This window comes from Schistocerca americana, chromosome 6 (assembly GCF_021461395.2).
Source record: "Schistocerca americana isolate TAMUIC-IGC-003095 chromosome 6, iqSchAmer2.1, whole genome shotgun sequence".
In the NCBI taxonomy this organism is placed as follows: Eukaryota; Metazoa; Arthropoda; class Insecta; order Orthoptera; family Acrididae; genus Schistocerca; species Schistocerca americana.
In genome coordinates, this window is record NC_060124.1 from 67,155,711 (window position 1) to 67,174,181 (window position 18,471).

The 18,471-nt window shown below is 39.0% G+C and overlaps 1 protein-coding gene across 1 annotated transcript in view; it reads left to right on the top strand.

The window, feature by feature from the left end:
- The window catches only part of LOC124619967, a 293,396-nt gene that overhangs the window by 18,658 nt on the left and 256,267 nt on the right, over positions 1-18,471 (top strand). The window contains exons 2-3 of the mRNA XM_047146629.1: positions 2,268-2,649; positions 3,905-4,372. Of these exons, the coding sequence (XP_047002585.1) occupies positions 2,332-2,649; positions 3,905-4,372 (786 nt within the window). The 5' untranslated portion in view covers positions 2,268-2,331. The remainder of the gene's footprint in view (positions 1-2,267; positions 2,650-3,904; positions 4,373-18,471) is intronic.

The following is an 18,471-nucleotide window of genomic DNA, read 5'->3' on the forward strand; positions in this document are numbered from 1 at the left end:
ACAGTGCTGCAAGTTGTAAGCTTTGTTCAAACTCCATGCACAAGACTGGTCTTCTCAAACTTCCCTGCCAGTCATTGGAATGACTCAAATATGACCTTGGAGCCCAGACAACAGGCATCATATGTTCCAATGTGCGCTACAATCTGGAGTTGGTTGCACCCTGTCTCCTCAGTGGCTGCTGGAATAGCCTCTTAATCATGTTTAATGGGCAACTCCTCCCCCCCCCCTCCATGCCCCCCCCCCCCCCCCCCCCTCCACAGGCATACACACCGAGTGCAGCTGGTGTCCTTTGCTGTTCCTTGCTGTCATTTCCCTAAGGAGTACCATCATTCACTGTATTGAGCTGCCAGTGATAATAGACCCTACCCTTTTGTGTTTGTCTCCTCTTGGCACTGGACAAAACACATTTCTCCAAACAAGTGAGGTGAGAGCCACTGGTTTGGTTTCAATTTCGGTAAAAGCCTGCATCTGAAACTTTATGGTTGGGTGATTGGTGCAACAGCCTGAGTCCTCTCTGGTCTGCATCCATTCTGCACAAGATGCCTAGGTCTACCTTTGACCTGCCACTCATAATCAAGAGGATGGGTAATGACAGATCTTGTACTTTCTGCAGAGGAGACAGGATCGACAGTAGAAGATAGTACTTGAGGTACCCCTGCTACCAGTATCACAGGTACAAAACTCTTGGGAGCACTTCCAACACACCAATACGCAGCAACTGCCAATTGTTGGACAGTAGTCGGGGCAATTTCCAGCTGCTTATGAATGTGAACCTATTCATCTTGTGCTTGAGAACAGTATTCACAGTGGGGCTGCATTTTGGCTGGTGAAAAAATAACTTTAAATTACACCCACTGACTATCTTTTAATCTGTTGAGCTAAAAAGTTGCCATTTTATTGTAGGAATTGAAGCAAATCCACGAAACAGGATTTCTGTTAAGGCAACACAAAAACAGTGGCAAAAATTGTTAGTTTCCAAAAATGTTTTAATGTTAATTATAGTTGTTAGCAAACTTGAAAACAGATTTAATTTATGATAAATGTAGACTCCTCTTTAAGGTAAAATTAGATTTAACACAATACGATTGTCAGAATATCCACTACAGTAACTAAATCACATACGCTGGTCCCTTAAATGACACAGCGGGTGGTGTGTGGGTGCAGAACTGGCGCCCAGTAGTTGTGTCCTATATGTCTTCCACAAGGTGGATTATGTGGCTAATACATCACGATTTTTCTATCGTGCTCGTCAAATGACTTTAGCACAGTTTTGATCTTGTAGCATTGGTGGGGGGTAGATGCCATCACCATCGCAGAAGACATCGAGCATTAAGGGATGCAGAGGGTCCGCAGTAAAGTTCTGGTATCTGTCATGGTGCCTTTGATTATTGTCATAGGTCCCATGTAAGCCCAGATGCACATCCCCCATAGCATGTTTCAGCATCACTATGCTGCATCCATGGGGGGGGTTGCATGTTTAGAGCATTGTTTTATCTGGACATAACTGTCAATCCTTTGTGACAAGAAATGTGATTCATCCTAGCAGATACTACATTTTTCATTGATCCACAGTCTAATCTTGATGATTCCCTACTCAATGCAACCTTTGTTGATGATGTCATTGTGCCAACGTTGGAACATGTAGAGATGACCTCAAAGTTCTGTGATGAGGTATGGACATCCAACAACTTGTTGCCTATTCATTGTTCTACTGTCCTTCAACCACATTCCATAGATCCTCATGGCAGCGCTACATGAATATCTGACAAGCTTCACTGTTTCCTAGATGCTCATTGTCAGGTGCAGATCCATAACAATCTGCCCTTTGTCAGTGTTATTGATGTCAGAGAATTTCTCCATTTTTGGCTCTCTTTGTCATTTGCTAGAATAATCACCCATTTGTCTCTGGTCTGCTTGTTTGATTTTCTTGCCATGTCCTGTGCCTATAATGGATTTCGGTGTGGTGGTAGGTGTTTTGGGTAATCAGATCTATTTTCCATGGCCCTAGATTATTCTTCTTCATTGTAGGTATCAAAACCATGATTTATTAAATGAAGGCAGCATTTTTCCCACTTAGGGAAATGTGTCTTATTAATTTACCTATTGGAAAGAGGAAGAAGTGGTAAGATAGAACAACCCAAGAATACTGCAAAAAGAAGTAGAGGAAACTATGTTGAAGTAGACTTTTGTTATTTATCAGCAATTTGTAACATTCACTGAATCATAAATTTTTCATACAATGAACTTAATTTGCTTTCTTCCCACAGGTTATTGAATATGTGAATTGCACTGCAGAGCCAGTAGCACTGTGCATTTTTCTTAAAGTGTTTCATGGATTCTCAGAATAACACATGGGAGAGTGCAAGAACATGCAAAAACAAAGAAACAGAAAATGTAAAAGTGTTTGTTCTTACACCTTCAGAATTGGCAAGTATTGGGTTAATAACCAAAGTGGAAAATGGTCAAGCTGTTCTGTTGCCTACAAAGAAAGGCAATAATGTGGATACATCAACCACCTTAAGCCAAATTATTGCAAAAAAGCAGTCTTTGACCATCAAGGATGTAGTTACAGCAGAAAGATCTCAGCCTGTAATAGGTTGTTCATCTGCTTCAGCGTCGTCATCTGTTCTGAGGAACCAAAAGAGAAAGGTATTTAAAAGTAATTTTTATTCCCTTTGATCTAGTGCAAGGAGTATGTACAAAAGTAGTTGTGTTAGAAATAATATTGAAGCCTAAAAATTGTCAATAAAATTTGCAAAAATAGTTTCATTGTTATTATTGTGGTTTTCTTGTTACCGCAGTATTGTTGTGGTAACTGTGATTGCTAGTTTATTGTTGTTGTCCATGTTTTTATTGAAATTTTAGTCTTTCTACATACGTTTCTTTGATTTGTGCACTACTTCACTGAAAAAAAAAAAAGACAATTAGCAAATTCAGGGTGTTTCACATGTGATGCAAGTGCTACCTCTGATGTTGCCCCCCCCTGTTGGCAAGCTGTCACTACCGAATGATGCTTGGGTATGTTCTCTCTGGTAGTGGCGGATGGTGTATTGGCTTTAACTGTGTATACACTACACAAGTTAGGAACAACCATAGAAGGAAGTATGAGAAATTTGTGGCACCATTTAACCTTCAGACTGTTGTCAGTAGTGCTGCTCTTGGATGGGAACTATATTGTCATAAAAAGTACCTTGCAATGCTGTCACATATGTTCTTGTATTAAATAACTTTTAATCTTTTAGAAATGTTAGTTCTCTGAAAATGGGTTGTTGTATATTGCACACACATCTGTCAGAAGTTCTTGTCTGGGGAAATATTGGTTCAGTACTTCAACACAATTATGTTTTCACATAATGCAGATGTAACTGGTGAGGATTTACAGTACTCCAACATTGTTCTCAGAATTCGCATACTTTGGTAATAGCGGCAATACATTGTCAGATACGAAGAGCATTTAAGGATTGATGTCTCCATTATAAATGGATTACAATAGCTGATTGCAGTACTTATGTCTAACAAGAGAATCTGAATTGGTCACATGACACACTGTTACTCTGTAATGTTTCAGTTTCAGTTTGTGCACAATTTTGTGAGCAGATGCGACTGATGCACAAGTCTGAAGTGTTAAATGGTGCAACGATTTTCTTGGAGTTATTTCCAAAGTCACTCCTAACTTGGGTGGCTTATTCTCACTTGCCACCTGTCCTATTATCTGTGTGACAGGCCAAAACATGACAAGGGGATCGCTGCTGCTGTCCTCGGGGATTGTTGGGTCCTGTGAATGCCAGAGACGGTGCTTACATTTATGTGAAACACCATTTTTGTAGAATAGTTCCTCAAAGATAAAATTTTAACAATTCCTGTAAATTATTGCAAAGATAATATTCTGTTCAATTTCAAACAGGGTTTTGATGAGCAAGATGTTACTATAACAGTTGTCAAGCAGAATGACAGTAAGGCTGGATTAAATGTTGAAACAGCCAAAACTCATGAGGATGTCACTGTCACTGTTAGCAAATTGGCTTCTACAAGTACAAGTGTGCCAAGAAGTGATGTGAGTTCCCCTCAGGTTAAAAGATCTTGTGGGAGTAATGCTCATAGAGCTACAAACCTGTCAGGTGATGCTAACAACTCCCCACAAATGAAAACTGCCATTGTAAATAACCCTCGTAATCCTGCAACTGAACTAAGCAGTGGTGTAGATGCTCCTCAAGTGAAAACAGCTGGTAAAAATAACTTCTGTATAAATACAAATGTGTCACGGAAAGGCGTAATTGCCAGTCCAACGAAAACAGTTCGTAGACATGACCCTCGTAAACCTTTAGCAGATTTCGATAAATGGACACCAAATCTTCTCAAAAGGACATGTAAGGTAAATACTCTATACTTCATAATAATTAATGTATACATTTACTGCTACATCATTTGACCCTGTGAGCCAGCATACTGTGTTCGCTAGTTATTATCAGCACTGTATAATCCCCCCCCCCCCCCCCCTTCCTCACCGGCCCCTCTCCTCTCCCCTCCCATTTATCCAACTTGGTAACCAGTTTGAGTAACTGAAATTATGATTAATTGGATGTAAGGAACCATATTTTAACATCTGTTAGATTATTGTGGCAATTGTGTTCTTCTTGTGTAAAATTTTAATGCCCCAAAATGCTACCATCTTGTCAAATGTTTGCATTTCTGATAATTGTATCTACTTCTTAATAAATAATAAATGTGTTCTCATTGTTAACATAAATAAATGTGAGAGGTACTCAGTAATGCCTAAAGATTCAAATACATGATAAGGAAATGATGGAATCGTGCTTTCTGCCCACTTTACACAACAAGTACCAAATCATTTGTTCTTCATAAATTTTGGGCTTATTGCTTGTAATAACTAGTCACTCTTCATTCAGATAGTGGAGATAGTAAAATTTTGGCACAACTTGACTAAAAGAAGGGATAAATTGATAGGGCACATCGTGAGACATCAGACAATTGTCAGTTTGGTACAGGAAGTAAGTTTCATGAGGGGGAGGGGGGCGACTAAATTGTAGATAGAGACCACAGGTTGATTGCAGTAAACAGGTTCAAATAGTTGTGCACAGTAGTTAATGTAGATAAGGAGGAGGAAGGAAAGAAGATTGGGGTTAAAAGTCCCTTCAGCAACGAGGTCATTAAGAGACAGGACACAAGCTCAGACTACAGAAGGATAAGGAATAAATGGGCCGTGTCCTTTGAAATGAGCCATCCTGGCATTTGCCTTGAGTGATTCAGGGAACCATGGAAAACCTAAATAGGGATGGGCAGACGGAGATTTGAACTGTCATCATCCTGAATGACCACTGCCTAATATGATGGGGTGAGTACTAGATAGACTAGTGTGGAAAGCTGCATCAAACCAGTCATCATACCGAAGATGAAGACTACAATAACAGTGACAGTAATGAAAATGAAATTGAGGAGACATCTAGTTTACTTTCTCGTCTTCTCGTGGAGTTCACCAGAGGAATGCTAGATCCATTTTCCATCCATTGGTCAGGCTACATTTCATTCCATCTTCTTTACAGTCACTTAAAATCTTCTACTCCAGTTTCTTCCCTGATCCATTTTTTCCTGTCTCTCCATTGCTTTGTGTCTAATTTTACTCTGTGTTTTACTAGGCTATAATCGCATCTTGCACAGTATTTTTTAGTTTTGATAAAATACTCTTTCGCCCACACCCCTTCCCCCCACCAGGGATGCTCACAACTCTTGTGAGTAAGTAATTGGCAAACAGGGCCCCAGTCTTTACTTTAATGCATCGCTTTTTCTCTTTCTTCAACCCTGTGTTTAATCTCTGGCTGTCCTATTCTTTCACTCAATAGTGACAGCCAGTAATGACTGTGCACGGGCCTGGAAACTGGGAAGGTCCCATGCAGAGGTCTGGCCATTATTGTAACCTTGGGGCATGCTTCTACAGTAACCGTTGTGTGTGATTGTGGAATGTTATATATTATATAGGATGAAGAACTTGGCATAACTTATCCAGCTGTGAGAAAGGTACATACATTTATTTTAAAAAATAAAAATAAAGAACCCTCATCTTCAAGGTGCGTTGAGCCTGATGGGGAGGCTGGCTGTTTAGACGAAACAGTAATTGGTGGGCTGTCTCTGAGGAACCTGCTGCACCTTGATTGTGCTATACTTACTCTGCAAGTGGAGCTCTGCCTGGAGGGGGTGTGTATGTCCCTAGCTGTTCACAGCAACATTGTCATCCTAAGTCTCTTAACTAATAACACTCCCATCAGAAAGTCTGTACCAGTAGGAAATAAAAACACTGAAATGAATTATATAGCTTGGTTGGGTAGCCCTCCTAATGAAGCTTCTATTAGAGATAGTAACAGAACACATCTAACAGTACGGAATGTTTTTGTAGTAATTAAATGTTGAGAAGGATCATGTGATGAAGTATCGCTGTTCTGCAAAGAGAAGGCTTAGTTGGCTTGGGCTGGTACATTTAAATCTGTCAGGTGACTAAGAAATGGCACTGTTCTTGTTGAAACATGAGTAGCTTAGCAGGTAAAATAAGTAAAGAGAAAGTGAGAAACTTGGACAGTACCCAGTCAGAGCTAATTTAAGTAAAGATTCTGTGACATGCTGAGATATAATGGGCATAATTACAGTAGAACTGCAGAAATAATGGAAACTAAAAGGCATCATGAAGACATGCACTATATTGAAAAAGATTGAGAGAGAATTCATTCTTATTAACTTTCAGTGTGCAGTTGTTACCTGAGCATCTTAAGGCAAGCTTCATTGACTGTAAGAAAGACCTTTCAGTCAAGATCTTCTAAGGAACTTCAAATGCCAGCAGTTTGGCCATACTACCTCGGCACGTAAGGGCAATGCAATGTGCAGACAATGTGATCAAGCCACCCTTGAACCAGGGATGACGTTCTCATCCCTGTCCTGGTGCATTAACTGCTTAGGTAAACACTGAGTCTGGAGCTGAGAGTTTACCATATGCCGAAGCAGATAAGTTGCCGCCAACTAGCTTTAATACATAATTTATGTCTACATTCATTAAACCAGATGTGAGGACTAGTGCCTTATTGCAAACGGAAACGTGTAATGCTGGCAGAAATACATTGTACAAAATGTCAAGTCAGTTTTAAATCATTTCAGGCAACTTAATTGGTCCATCAGTTACTAAATTTAGATGGTTTATCTCCAGCCACAGTTTCGCCTTCCTCGGCACAGAAGGAGAAGGCTGCAATCAGAGATAAACCAATTACTAAGAAACTAGAGTGAAAAACCATATATCAGAAAACTCCAACATCTACATATTCTGATGACAGAGCTATAGACATACAAGGAGGGGGGGGGGGAGGGCGGGAGGTAAACAAAAATACAGAAACATAAAAAACATATACATGCCTAAAATGATGTGGGAAAACCGTTGGCATTTGAAATAGCTTCCAGCGAAATGGATAAGTACAGGTCCTGTATGGTTTTCAAGGGACTCTTGTACCATCCCTCCTGCAAAACAATGTCAAGTTCAGGTAACAACGATTGAGGTCAGTAATGATGACGCTCCTTTTTATCCAAAGTAGACTGCAAAAGCTATAAAGTATTGAGAACTGTTGTCTTAGGTGGCCAGGAAGATGGGACAATTCATCCTTGTGTTCATGAAACCAATCCTGGATGATTGGAGTTGTGTGAACAGGGACTCTGTAATCCTGGAACACAGCATCACCATTGAGGAACAAATATTGTACCATGTGATGGACTTGATCAGCCAGAGTGATCACATAAGCCTAGGCCATAATACAGTCTTGCAGAGTAACTGGAATACAAGGGTGGTTTGAAAAGTTCTCGGAATCACCACAAGAGGTCAGTGCTAGTGCAAGGAGAGTATTCATTGGACTGTTGCCTGTAAACACATGCCATGTCAGTGCTCTTGGAAGAGAACTGTGGCAGTGACGTGACTCTGTTGTTGTTCCCGCATAGTGATTTACAAAGATGGAAAAAAATCAGGATTCGAGCAGTGATTAAGTTCTTCGTAAGGAAAATTACGAAAGCAAAGCTCATTCATGCCGATTTCCACAATAGACTATGGGACTCTGTTCCTTCATATTCAACTGTTGCAAAACAGACAAATGAATTTAAATTTGGTCAGGAGAGCTTAGATGACGATCCACGCAATTGTCGGCCAAGGTGTGTCACTACTCTAGAAATCATTGCTAAAGTGCACAAAATGGTCATGGAGGATCACCATTTGAAAGTGCTGGATGTCATCTGAAAGAGTATATCACATTTTAACTGAAGAGTTAGAAATGAAAAAATTATCTGCCAGATGAGTGCCACAACTCTTGATGCTGAATCAAAAACGCATAAGAATGGACAGATTGGAACAATGTTTGGCCCGTTTTAGGAGAAATGAACAAGTTTTTTGCGTTGGTTTGTGACCACTACTGAAACTTGGGTGCACTACTATACCCCAGAGACAAAACAACAATCAAAGCAGTGGAAACATACTGATTCTCCGCTACGAAAAAAAGCAAAGACAGTTCCTTCGGCGGGAAAGGTCACGGCATCACTGTTCTGGGATGCAAAGGCGATTCTGTTTGTAGATTATCTCCCCATTGGGCAAACAATTACTGGAGAATACCATGCTAACCTCCTGGACAAATTACAACAAAAGTTACACGAAAAAAGGGCAAATTTAGCAAGGAAGAAAGTCGTCTTCCATAAAGACAATGCGGGTCCGCACACGTGCAGTCGCCACGGCAAAATTACATGAACTAAGGTATGAATTGTTGCCACACCCGGCTTATTCACCTGACATGGCTCCATCAGACTTCCATCTCTCACCATAACTGAAAAATTTTCCTTGGTGGACGAAGATTCACTTCAAACAAAGAATTGATAGCTGAGGTTGACAACTATTTTGCAGTGTGGAGGAAACTCATTTTTGAGATGGGATCAAGGTACTGGAACATCCTTGGACCAAGTGCATTAATCTACAAGGAGACTACATTGAAAAATAAAAAAAAGTTTCACTGGTTTAAATACTTTTTTGTATTCTGTCCAGAGAACTTTTCAAACCTCCCTCTTAGTATAATATGGCTGCCCAAACCATCACTGAACTCCTGCCATGTTTTACTCTTGGGATGTAAAATCGGCCAGAAGTTGGAAACAGTGTAAAAGAAGACTCGCCCAACCAAATGATGTTCTTCCATTGCTCCGTAGTCCAGGTATTATGGTTTCGGCACCATGTTTTCCTGTTACAGACATTTGCATCGCTGATGGGTGCTTTTATAATTCCAGCTCACCCACCAATTTCTTGCTTCTGAGCTTCCTTTATGTTGTTTTCGTGCTGATGGGGTTTGTGAGTGTAATGTTGAGTTTTAAAATGACTTTTGCAGCTGTCTTCCACTTATTTACTGCCACAGTCTTCTTGAATGACTGTTGGTCACACACATTTTTTCTGCATTGTGATTTAAGAGATAATGTTCTTTCCTTTCCATTTCCCTGTAAGAGATATACGGTAAATCTTTGATATGGTGCCTCTTGAAACACCTGACAGACGACTGTAAGTGCTGTCTTTGCATGTTGTTTGTGGATTCTCACTGTGAAGTTGTATCAGCGTAAAAGGAATATGAAATATGCTTTTACCTGATCTGTTTTTCACCTTCGGTCCTGTGAAGATGGTCCACAACCGAAATCAGTAGACATAAGATTTTAAAATAAATGCCGGATGGTTAAAATGCGTTTTTTTCAATTACTTATCAGCACCAACAATTTGTCCATGTTTGAAGTCCTTAGCCCCAATACAATGCACTCACAACACACAATGCTGTTCTGATCGTGACTGACATCTGAAATGTATTGAGAAGCCATTTGTGGTCAGATATGACAGTGCAGCCTGCAGGCTAAGCTAGCATCTGCATTTATGTTCAAGCATGCATTTTTGCGCTTTTTCTAAATTTTGCACCACCATGTAGAGATAGTGGTAACAGAACCATATATTAATGCTCCCTGTGTGCCCCCCCCCCCCCACTCCCCCCGGCCCCCCCCCCCCCCCCCCCCCCCGCTCTCCTCCCACTCACTCACATGCCTTGAAAGATAGTAACCATACATCAGTGGAGTTTGAATTATTAGAAGACTCAAATAGAGGAGCAAACCTTCCTCCATATACGAGGGCTATCCACAAAGTACATTACGTTTTGGAATTAAAAATAAATAAAGTATTGGAATTTTTTTAAAATTATATACAGATCAAAGCCACACTTAAATACTACTTTTCTACATAGTTGCCATTTAAATTAAGGCACTTATCATAGTGATGTGAGAGCTTGGCAATTCCTTCGTCGTAAAATTCGGCTGCCTGTGCCTTCAAACCACGTGGCGACTGTCTTTTGGGCCATAAAAGGTGTGATTTTTGTGGATTTCCTGGAAAGAGGCACTACAATAAACTCTCAAAGGTATTGCCAAACTCTGCACAACCTCAGAAGAGCAATACAAAACAAGCGCAGGGGAAATTTGGGCTCTAAGATCTTGCTGATTCACGACAACGCCCGGGCCCACATGGCAAATGCCACTCGTGAAGTTCTCGAATCTTTTAAGTGGGAGTTGTTTCCTCATCTGCCGTACAGTCTCGACCTGGCACCGAGTGACTTCCACTTATTCCCAGCAATGAAGAAGTGGTTGGCTATGCAGCGTTTTGATGAAGACGCACAGCTTCAAGAAGAGGTAACCACGTGGTTGAAGGCGCAGGCGGCCGAATTTTACGCCAAAGGAATTGCCAAGCTCGCCCATCGCTATGATAAGTGCCTTAATTTAAATGGCAACTATCTAGAAAAGTAGTATTTAAGTGTGGCTTTCATCTGTATATAGTAAAAAAAATTTCCAATACTTTATTTATTTTTAATTCCAAAACGTAATGTACTTTGTGGATAGCGCTCGTATTTGCTACAGAGACAAATCAAGACATTTCCCTCATGCTAAGGGGATTCAAGATTTGTTGGAGGAATGGGGGTGGTGAAAGGACGAAGAATGCAGTTAGTAAGTGACTCACCAGTCTTCACCCATCAGCAGTAGCACTAAACTACAAGCGATAGCTATATTGATTTATGATCCACAAGTAGTAAAAATAATATGCCCTATCTTAATTTAAAGCTGCTGCAACACTTATTGTGGGTAGATTTGTAGAGAATATGCTTTTTTAGGGGTCATGTCTTCTCCAGTCCCTGCTACAGATCTCTCAGTATGCTCACCTACTTTTGTAGACACTGCTTTAATGGGAGCAATAAATCACTTGTATTCTAGTGACCACTTTCCTGTTTTAATGCACCTAGTTGAGACAGTAGTACCTAAATGTCATTCATGTTAAGTAAAGGTGCTGATATTTATGTGATTGGACATTCTGAAATCAATACCATACTCATCACAAATAATCTCAGTTTAATTTTTAGGTGAAAATAGTTCTTGCCAAGTCCATTTAATGTGTGTTCCTCTTCTATAATGATGTGTCCTTGACAGCCATGTTATTTCCGACAAGTTAAAAGTCTACAATCTGTGAACTCTTGTAATTTCTGCTGTCAAACCCAGAATTTTCCATTGATGAACTGTTCTTTTGTTTTTGTCCTTCGTGTTCATTAAGATTACCCATTGTCATACTGGTTAAGAAGCTGAAGGTCCATTGACAGAGTAGCTTCCCCCTCTTCGAATGTCTTGCTCTGAGTGGCTATTGCAATGTCTCTGCATAGCAGAATTTTTGCGATTTAGTTGTCGGCATGTCACTCATGTATAATTTGAAGAGAAGGGAAGCCAACACAGATCCCTGTGGGAGCCCATTGTTTATTGTGTAGGATTTACTCCTAGATTGACCTATGTTCACTCCGAAGTAGCAATTTTTTAACATGTTTCCAGAAGCTTAGTTGTCTTGCGGCAAGGGATTGCTTTTTTCAGCTTGAGTATGAGTCCGTCGAGCCAGATGGTATCATAGGTGGCCGAGAGGTCCACAAAAGCCACACAGGTTTTTTGGGCCCTTTGAAAGCCTGACTCAGTGTATGAGGTTAAGGCAAGGAATTGTTCACAGCAGCTCTGTTTGTTCCTAAATCCTGCCTGGTCTGTGGGAATTAGTCTATCTATGGAGTCATATATTCTTTTGTACGGACCTTCAACTTCTTAACCAGTATTATACAAAATGGAGGCTCTGCCCAAATCCAAATAAAGCTGAGGTAAGGGTGTTCCACCTGAACAATCATGAGGCAAGATGAGAGTTAAAAGTAACATTCTGCAATGAGTAATTGACACACAACAGCCATCCAAAATATCTAGGAATAACTCTTGACAGGTCACTAACCTATAAAAAACACCTAGAAATAACCAGTCAGAAGATAAAATATCGAAGTAATATATTATGAAAGCTGACTGGAACCTCCTGGGGAGCTCAAGCTAACACCCTACGCACCGCAGCACAATCTCTTGTTTACTCGGTGGCAGAATACTGCGCCCCATTCTCGATTCTGGTACAAGAGCACACACACGAACAAAATAGATGTCCAGCTTAGTACCACCATGAGGATTGTCGCAGGAACTCTGCAATCAACTCCACTTCCCTGGCTTCATGCCCTTTGCAATATAGCTCCTCCCTCCCTCAGAAGGCAACATGCAGCTATCCGAGAATGGAAGAAAATTAATGACCCCTCTGTCTCTGAAGATATACCTATCTGAAAAATATTGGACCATCTACCAACTACCCGCCTAAAATCCAGGAAACCTATATGGGAAGACGAAGTCCTCAAATTCTCAGAAAGGTACGACATAGCAAGGGAATGGAGGCAATACTGGTTGCTGAATAATCACCATCCTCTCATCACTGATTTTGATCCTTCAATACCGGTGGAAGGAATGCAAATGCCCAGAAGAACTTGGTGCAGACTTAATCGTGTGAGGACTAACCACAGCAGGTGTAAGGCCATTCTCCACAAATGGAAACTCACTGATGACCCTGAATGCGACTGTGGTGCAGAAGAACAAACAATTCCTCACCTGATCTTCCAATGTCCTGCGAGGAGGTTTGAAGGAGAATGGAGGGATATCATGAATGCTACTCCACGTGCTGTTCAGTGGGTGACCTGCTTAGATGTGGACTTGTAATAGCTGCAGTGGCTGTCTCCCTAATCTTTCGCATATTGTTGTTTGCAATCAATCATTTAATAATATATTTGTAATTTGTTTATTATATTAATTAATAGTATGTGTGCAATTTTACTCTGTAGATGCCATACACTAAATAAATAAATAAAAACCCATTATCATCTTCTTGTGGTATCTGTTTCGCTAGTCAGTTTCTGTAAATCTTTGTGAAGGTCTTGCTTTCATCATCAGAATGTGAGCATTCTTAGTCAGAAGGTTAGTTTGATGCAGCTTTCTGTTCTAGTCTGTCCTGTGCAAGCCACTTCATCTTTGCATATTTAACGCAGCCTACAGCCATTTGAACTTTCTTACAGAGCTTGAGCTCTGGTCTCCATCTACAATTTTTACCCCCAACACATTATTCCATTATCAAACTGACAGTTCCTTGATACCTCAGGGTCTGTTTCACCGCCTGATTCCTTTGCCCATGGCTTTAAGGATGTCATGAGAAAAGCACAAGTAAAGTTTCACATGACTGATGTTTACAGAATCAGAATGGAAGAGATCATGCTGTTCGATGTAGCTCATTACATTTGAGCTCAAAATACGTTAAAAATTTTGCAATAAATGTATGTCAAGGGTATTTGGTGGTAGTTTTGTGGATACTTCTGCTATTCTGTAGACTGATGTGACTTACAGTTAAAAGAGGAGCCAAATAAGGTACAAAAATATGTATGGAACCTGATATGGATTGCATCTGGCTCTGGAACTTCGTTCAGTTTTACCAGTTTCAGCTATTTCTCAACACTTCTGAGACATCACTCATTTTTGCAGTGTTTGCGCTATTAAACTGGGGAAAGTACTCATTGATGTTTGCTTATACGGGAACATTAGAAAATGGAGTTCAGCATTTCTGGTTTTACACTGCTACCATCAAGTTTGAATTCTCTGTCATCCACGAGTGCCTGGACTCTAACCTTGGTGCCACTAACAGCCTTGACATGACCGTAATTTGTTTGGGGTTTGTGAGTGATCTGTCAATAATATTCTTTAAATAATTTTTTATAGCTAAGACCATGTTTAAAACTATTTTTATATTGACCAATTTTGATGGGCAAGACTCTCATTTTCATATCTGTAACGTTATGCACTCACATGTATTTTATCTACCGTCATTATTTTTGTTAGACATTACAGATGAGGAAATGGCAATTATATATTTACATACCTTCAAAAACTTTTTTAGTTGTACATCATGTTCCAGTGTGCATTCATTACTCATGCCATGTTAACATTTTGCTGAAGAGTATGTTGCACATTCCATGCAGGTTTGTCAAAAATAAAATTGCAACCAGATTTGTCACAAGTAAAAATATACACAGCTAAAGTGCATCCTGGGGAACTTAGACTGTCTACATACGTAGCACTCCTTTGATGCTTGTCAGTTGTTAAAATCCACAGTATATAGTAAAAGTGGACATTTATACTAATGTTTACATTCACATGATGAGCAAAGCACATCTTGGAATCTACTCATTTCAAATATGTATTGCAACCAAATTACATTGGTGCAGAAGTAAGGCATGTAAATAATTGCTATTATGTAGGTATTATAAAAACCTGTTCATACATTTGTTTTCTTTACATAGAAAATTACAAAAAAATTAATATAAATAGTTCTTTAATGGTATAATATTTGAAAACTATATTGATTTATTTGCGAGAAATATTTTTATATTTTTGTAATTTACTTCACAAAATCCTTATTCACTGCACACCACATGCATTGTAAGTTGGGTATTAGTATTTTTTGTTAAAGTGCATTACTGAGTAAATACATTTGGCACTCGACATATACACCACTTTTTTCATGAGCTTTTTGATATCCTTACAACATACATAGGGTGTTTCATTCCATCACAAGAGACAGAACATGTGATATTAATCCTGAAAGGTAGGATCAGCAGGGGATTGGCTGTGTTTTGTGCTTACATTTAGCAAAATGGTAAGGAGGGGGTGGGGGGAGTGAGGGGTGGGGGTGGAAGAGGGGGCAGGTGACATGTGGAGTGGGGTGGTTTATAGCATGAACACCGCACCTAGTAACAATATATATCATATATTTACCCAAAGATAAGGGTGCATAACAATAACATAATGAAACAAACAATGGAAACTCCAGGTTGGAATATCAACAATGTCAGGAAAAGGATAGATTACTATGCGCCATAAGGTGACATGTCGAGTTGCAGACAGTCACAACAAAATGACTGTTACACATGTGTTAACTTTACTATGTAGTGCCATAGAAGAAACAGAACCACATGTGTCTGAAGGCCTAAATGTACCTGTGCCTTTTCATTGGAAATCCATGTAATCTCCAGAACTATTCTGGATACACAAATATTATGTTCTACTCTAGAGCAGAGTACAGCATTTGATGTAACTATAATTCTTCATCACAAAATATCCAGATATTTCTGTTTCATTATAAACCAGATAAGTAGGAATACAACACATACATTTCATAACTACTAAGCTTTTCCTGCGTCTTACCATTTCAAACAGTCATAAGTACATGTCACTATCACTTGGTTATGTAGTTGGTTAAAATAAGGTTTTTTTTTTATTGTTAGAGAAAAGGGGTTAGTAATATGAGGTGGTCCATGTGACACAACCATAGAACTAAAAGGTACGTGCTGTGCTGGCATGTGGGTAGCAAAGTTTAAGTTGCAATGCAGGTGAAGAGCAGATTGTTGTTATTTTTATTATCTGCTTACACAGATAACTTAAAACAGAAGCACATTTTTTTATGAAAACATGGTAAACAATATGAGCGGGTTCATGAAGGTCAGATAAGTGGGATCATATAGCACATGTCACGCAAGCACAAGACATATTACTCAGGGTATACATTTTTTATATCTTGCCTTAGTAAAACTTGCAAATATGGATGCTTTTGTGTTTGCGTGAATGTGTGTGTAGATCGGCTTTTGTCCAAAAGCTTACTTGTTTAGAAGTTTTTTGTTGTGCCTACCTGCGACTCAACATATCCACTATAAGATGAGTAGCAATCTGTTCCTTTCATAATACTGTCATTATCCCATCCCAGATTTTCCATTGTTTGATTATGGATGCTTTTAGGGAAACTTATATGAGTATATATCTATGTCATACTCTGCACCCATATACTGTGTAGCATAACATAAGACAGATGAAGGAAAGTAAAATAAGTATACTATTACATGAGTGGTGGCATATTACCAAAAATGTAATCTCTCATATCCTTTTCTGGTTACCATATGTGATCAGGAATGCCTAAAAAATATGTGGATCCACTGTATCACCAATAGTGTAAGAGGATGAGGTAAGAAATTAAGCATATTTCATTTGTTACTTGATTTCATATGTGACTAAAATAAGAGTACAATTTAAAGAAATAGCAAAACCATATGAGCAGGTCCATATGATGGAACCACAACCATAAAATAGATATTGTTGTGGAATGTGCACAAAACTTAAGTCACAATATAAGTAAAGACCAGTGGAAACATGCACCATATCATATAAGTTCAAGAAATATTTCTCAGGACATACATATTTTATACCTTACCTCTGTGGATCTAGCGTTTTAATTGTGACTGTAGATACATTTTACCAAAAATTATAGATATGTAAACTGATGTCATATCCTAAGTCCATATCCCTAAGGTGTAACATGTGACAAATGTAACAATGAAATAAACGTATTATTTCATAATAATTGGCACATTTTTAGAAATTCATCTGTCTCATTCTATTCAGGTTGCCATGTGTGAACAAAAATTTAAAAGTATTTTCTGTACCATCAGTAGTGTGACAGTAAGAGATTAGAAGTAAAAGCATAGAATGGAAACTCCAGGCAGGAATATCAACTATGTAGGAAAATATAGATTGCTACTTACTGTTAAGATGTGTTACATCGCAGACAGGCGCAATTAAAAGACACATACAAAAAGCTTTCAGCCACAGTCGTCATCAACAAAAGAGAAACGCACACCATTGATACAAGCAAGCACACCTTGGGCCAGAAAGAATTCTGACCCAAGTTGCTGGAGTTGGCGGTCATGTGTGCTTGAGGTGTGCATGCTTGTGTGTATCAGTGGTGTGTGTTTCTCTTTTGTTGCTAAAGGCTGTGGCCGAAAGCTTCAAGTGTCTTTTAATTGTGCCTGTCTGCAACTTAATGTGTCTTCTTTGTGGTAAGTATGAATCTATCTTTTCCTATATTGTTAAAGCATAAGCATACATTTTGATTACAAAATATGCTGAGTGATTGTTGTACAATGACGTGAAATAGTTAAGTTAAAATTCATTCTCAAATAATAATCATGTAGGTAGGTTTGCACAAAATAAAAATGGATGTAGATAGATTCAAATTAAATAAAAATAGAAAAACCTATTGTACTACATAAGCATGAGCTATGCAGTAACCTGGAAGAAAGGGGAAACGCACACAGCTTGCAGTGAATCATACGCAGAATGGTAACAGAATGTAAATACCTAGAAACATTCAGCTTCATATGTCAGTATTTAGGATATAACGTATATGGGCACAGTGTATGAGTTATGCAGACAAGAAAACTGTGGATAGCTTAAAAATCATGTTATGCTGTGCTGTAAAAGAATATGAGCAGTTTGAGATATAAAGTCTTACTTATAGCTACACTTGAAATTACTTACTTGGGTCTCAGTATGGGTTATGCAGTCTGGGTGAGATATGGTAGATTAATATAAGTACTTCAAAACATAAAGTTGCATATGCAGGCACTTAAGTCATACCTTAAATCAGCAAACTATATGGGTTATACAGGATGGCGCACAGAAAATTGGCGTCAAGTATGGACTGCTCGCCAATTATGCACAAATTCTTGCCTCCCACAAACAGAGAACTACAACGAAGAGATAAATACATAGTAAGTAAATAATAAAGAAATAACAAATAAGCTAATGCGGGCAACAACTTTGAAACAGTTGATGACAACTGGCAGCCGACAGTGAGGAGTAAAGTACTTGAGGCTGATTTTTTGTGTGCCACCCTGTACAATTCAAATAAAATAAAGGGGTAAAAAAAAGACGGTCAGTTTACATTGCATGCTATAGAGTGTGGTAAAAGAACATAAGCACTTCAAAACATAAAAATCCATGTTTAGGTACTTCTGACATAACTCTCATAAGCACATAGCGTTCCAGTATATTTTGATATAATACAAGAACATTCTTTGACAGATTTTAAATCAATTGTATAATACTGTATGGGTAAATTCAGCATATAATTTTATTGTAGGTCATCAGAAAAGTTGAAAAATTTTATCTACA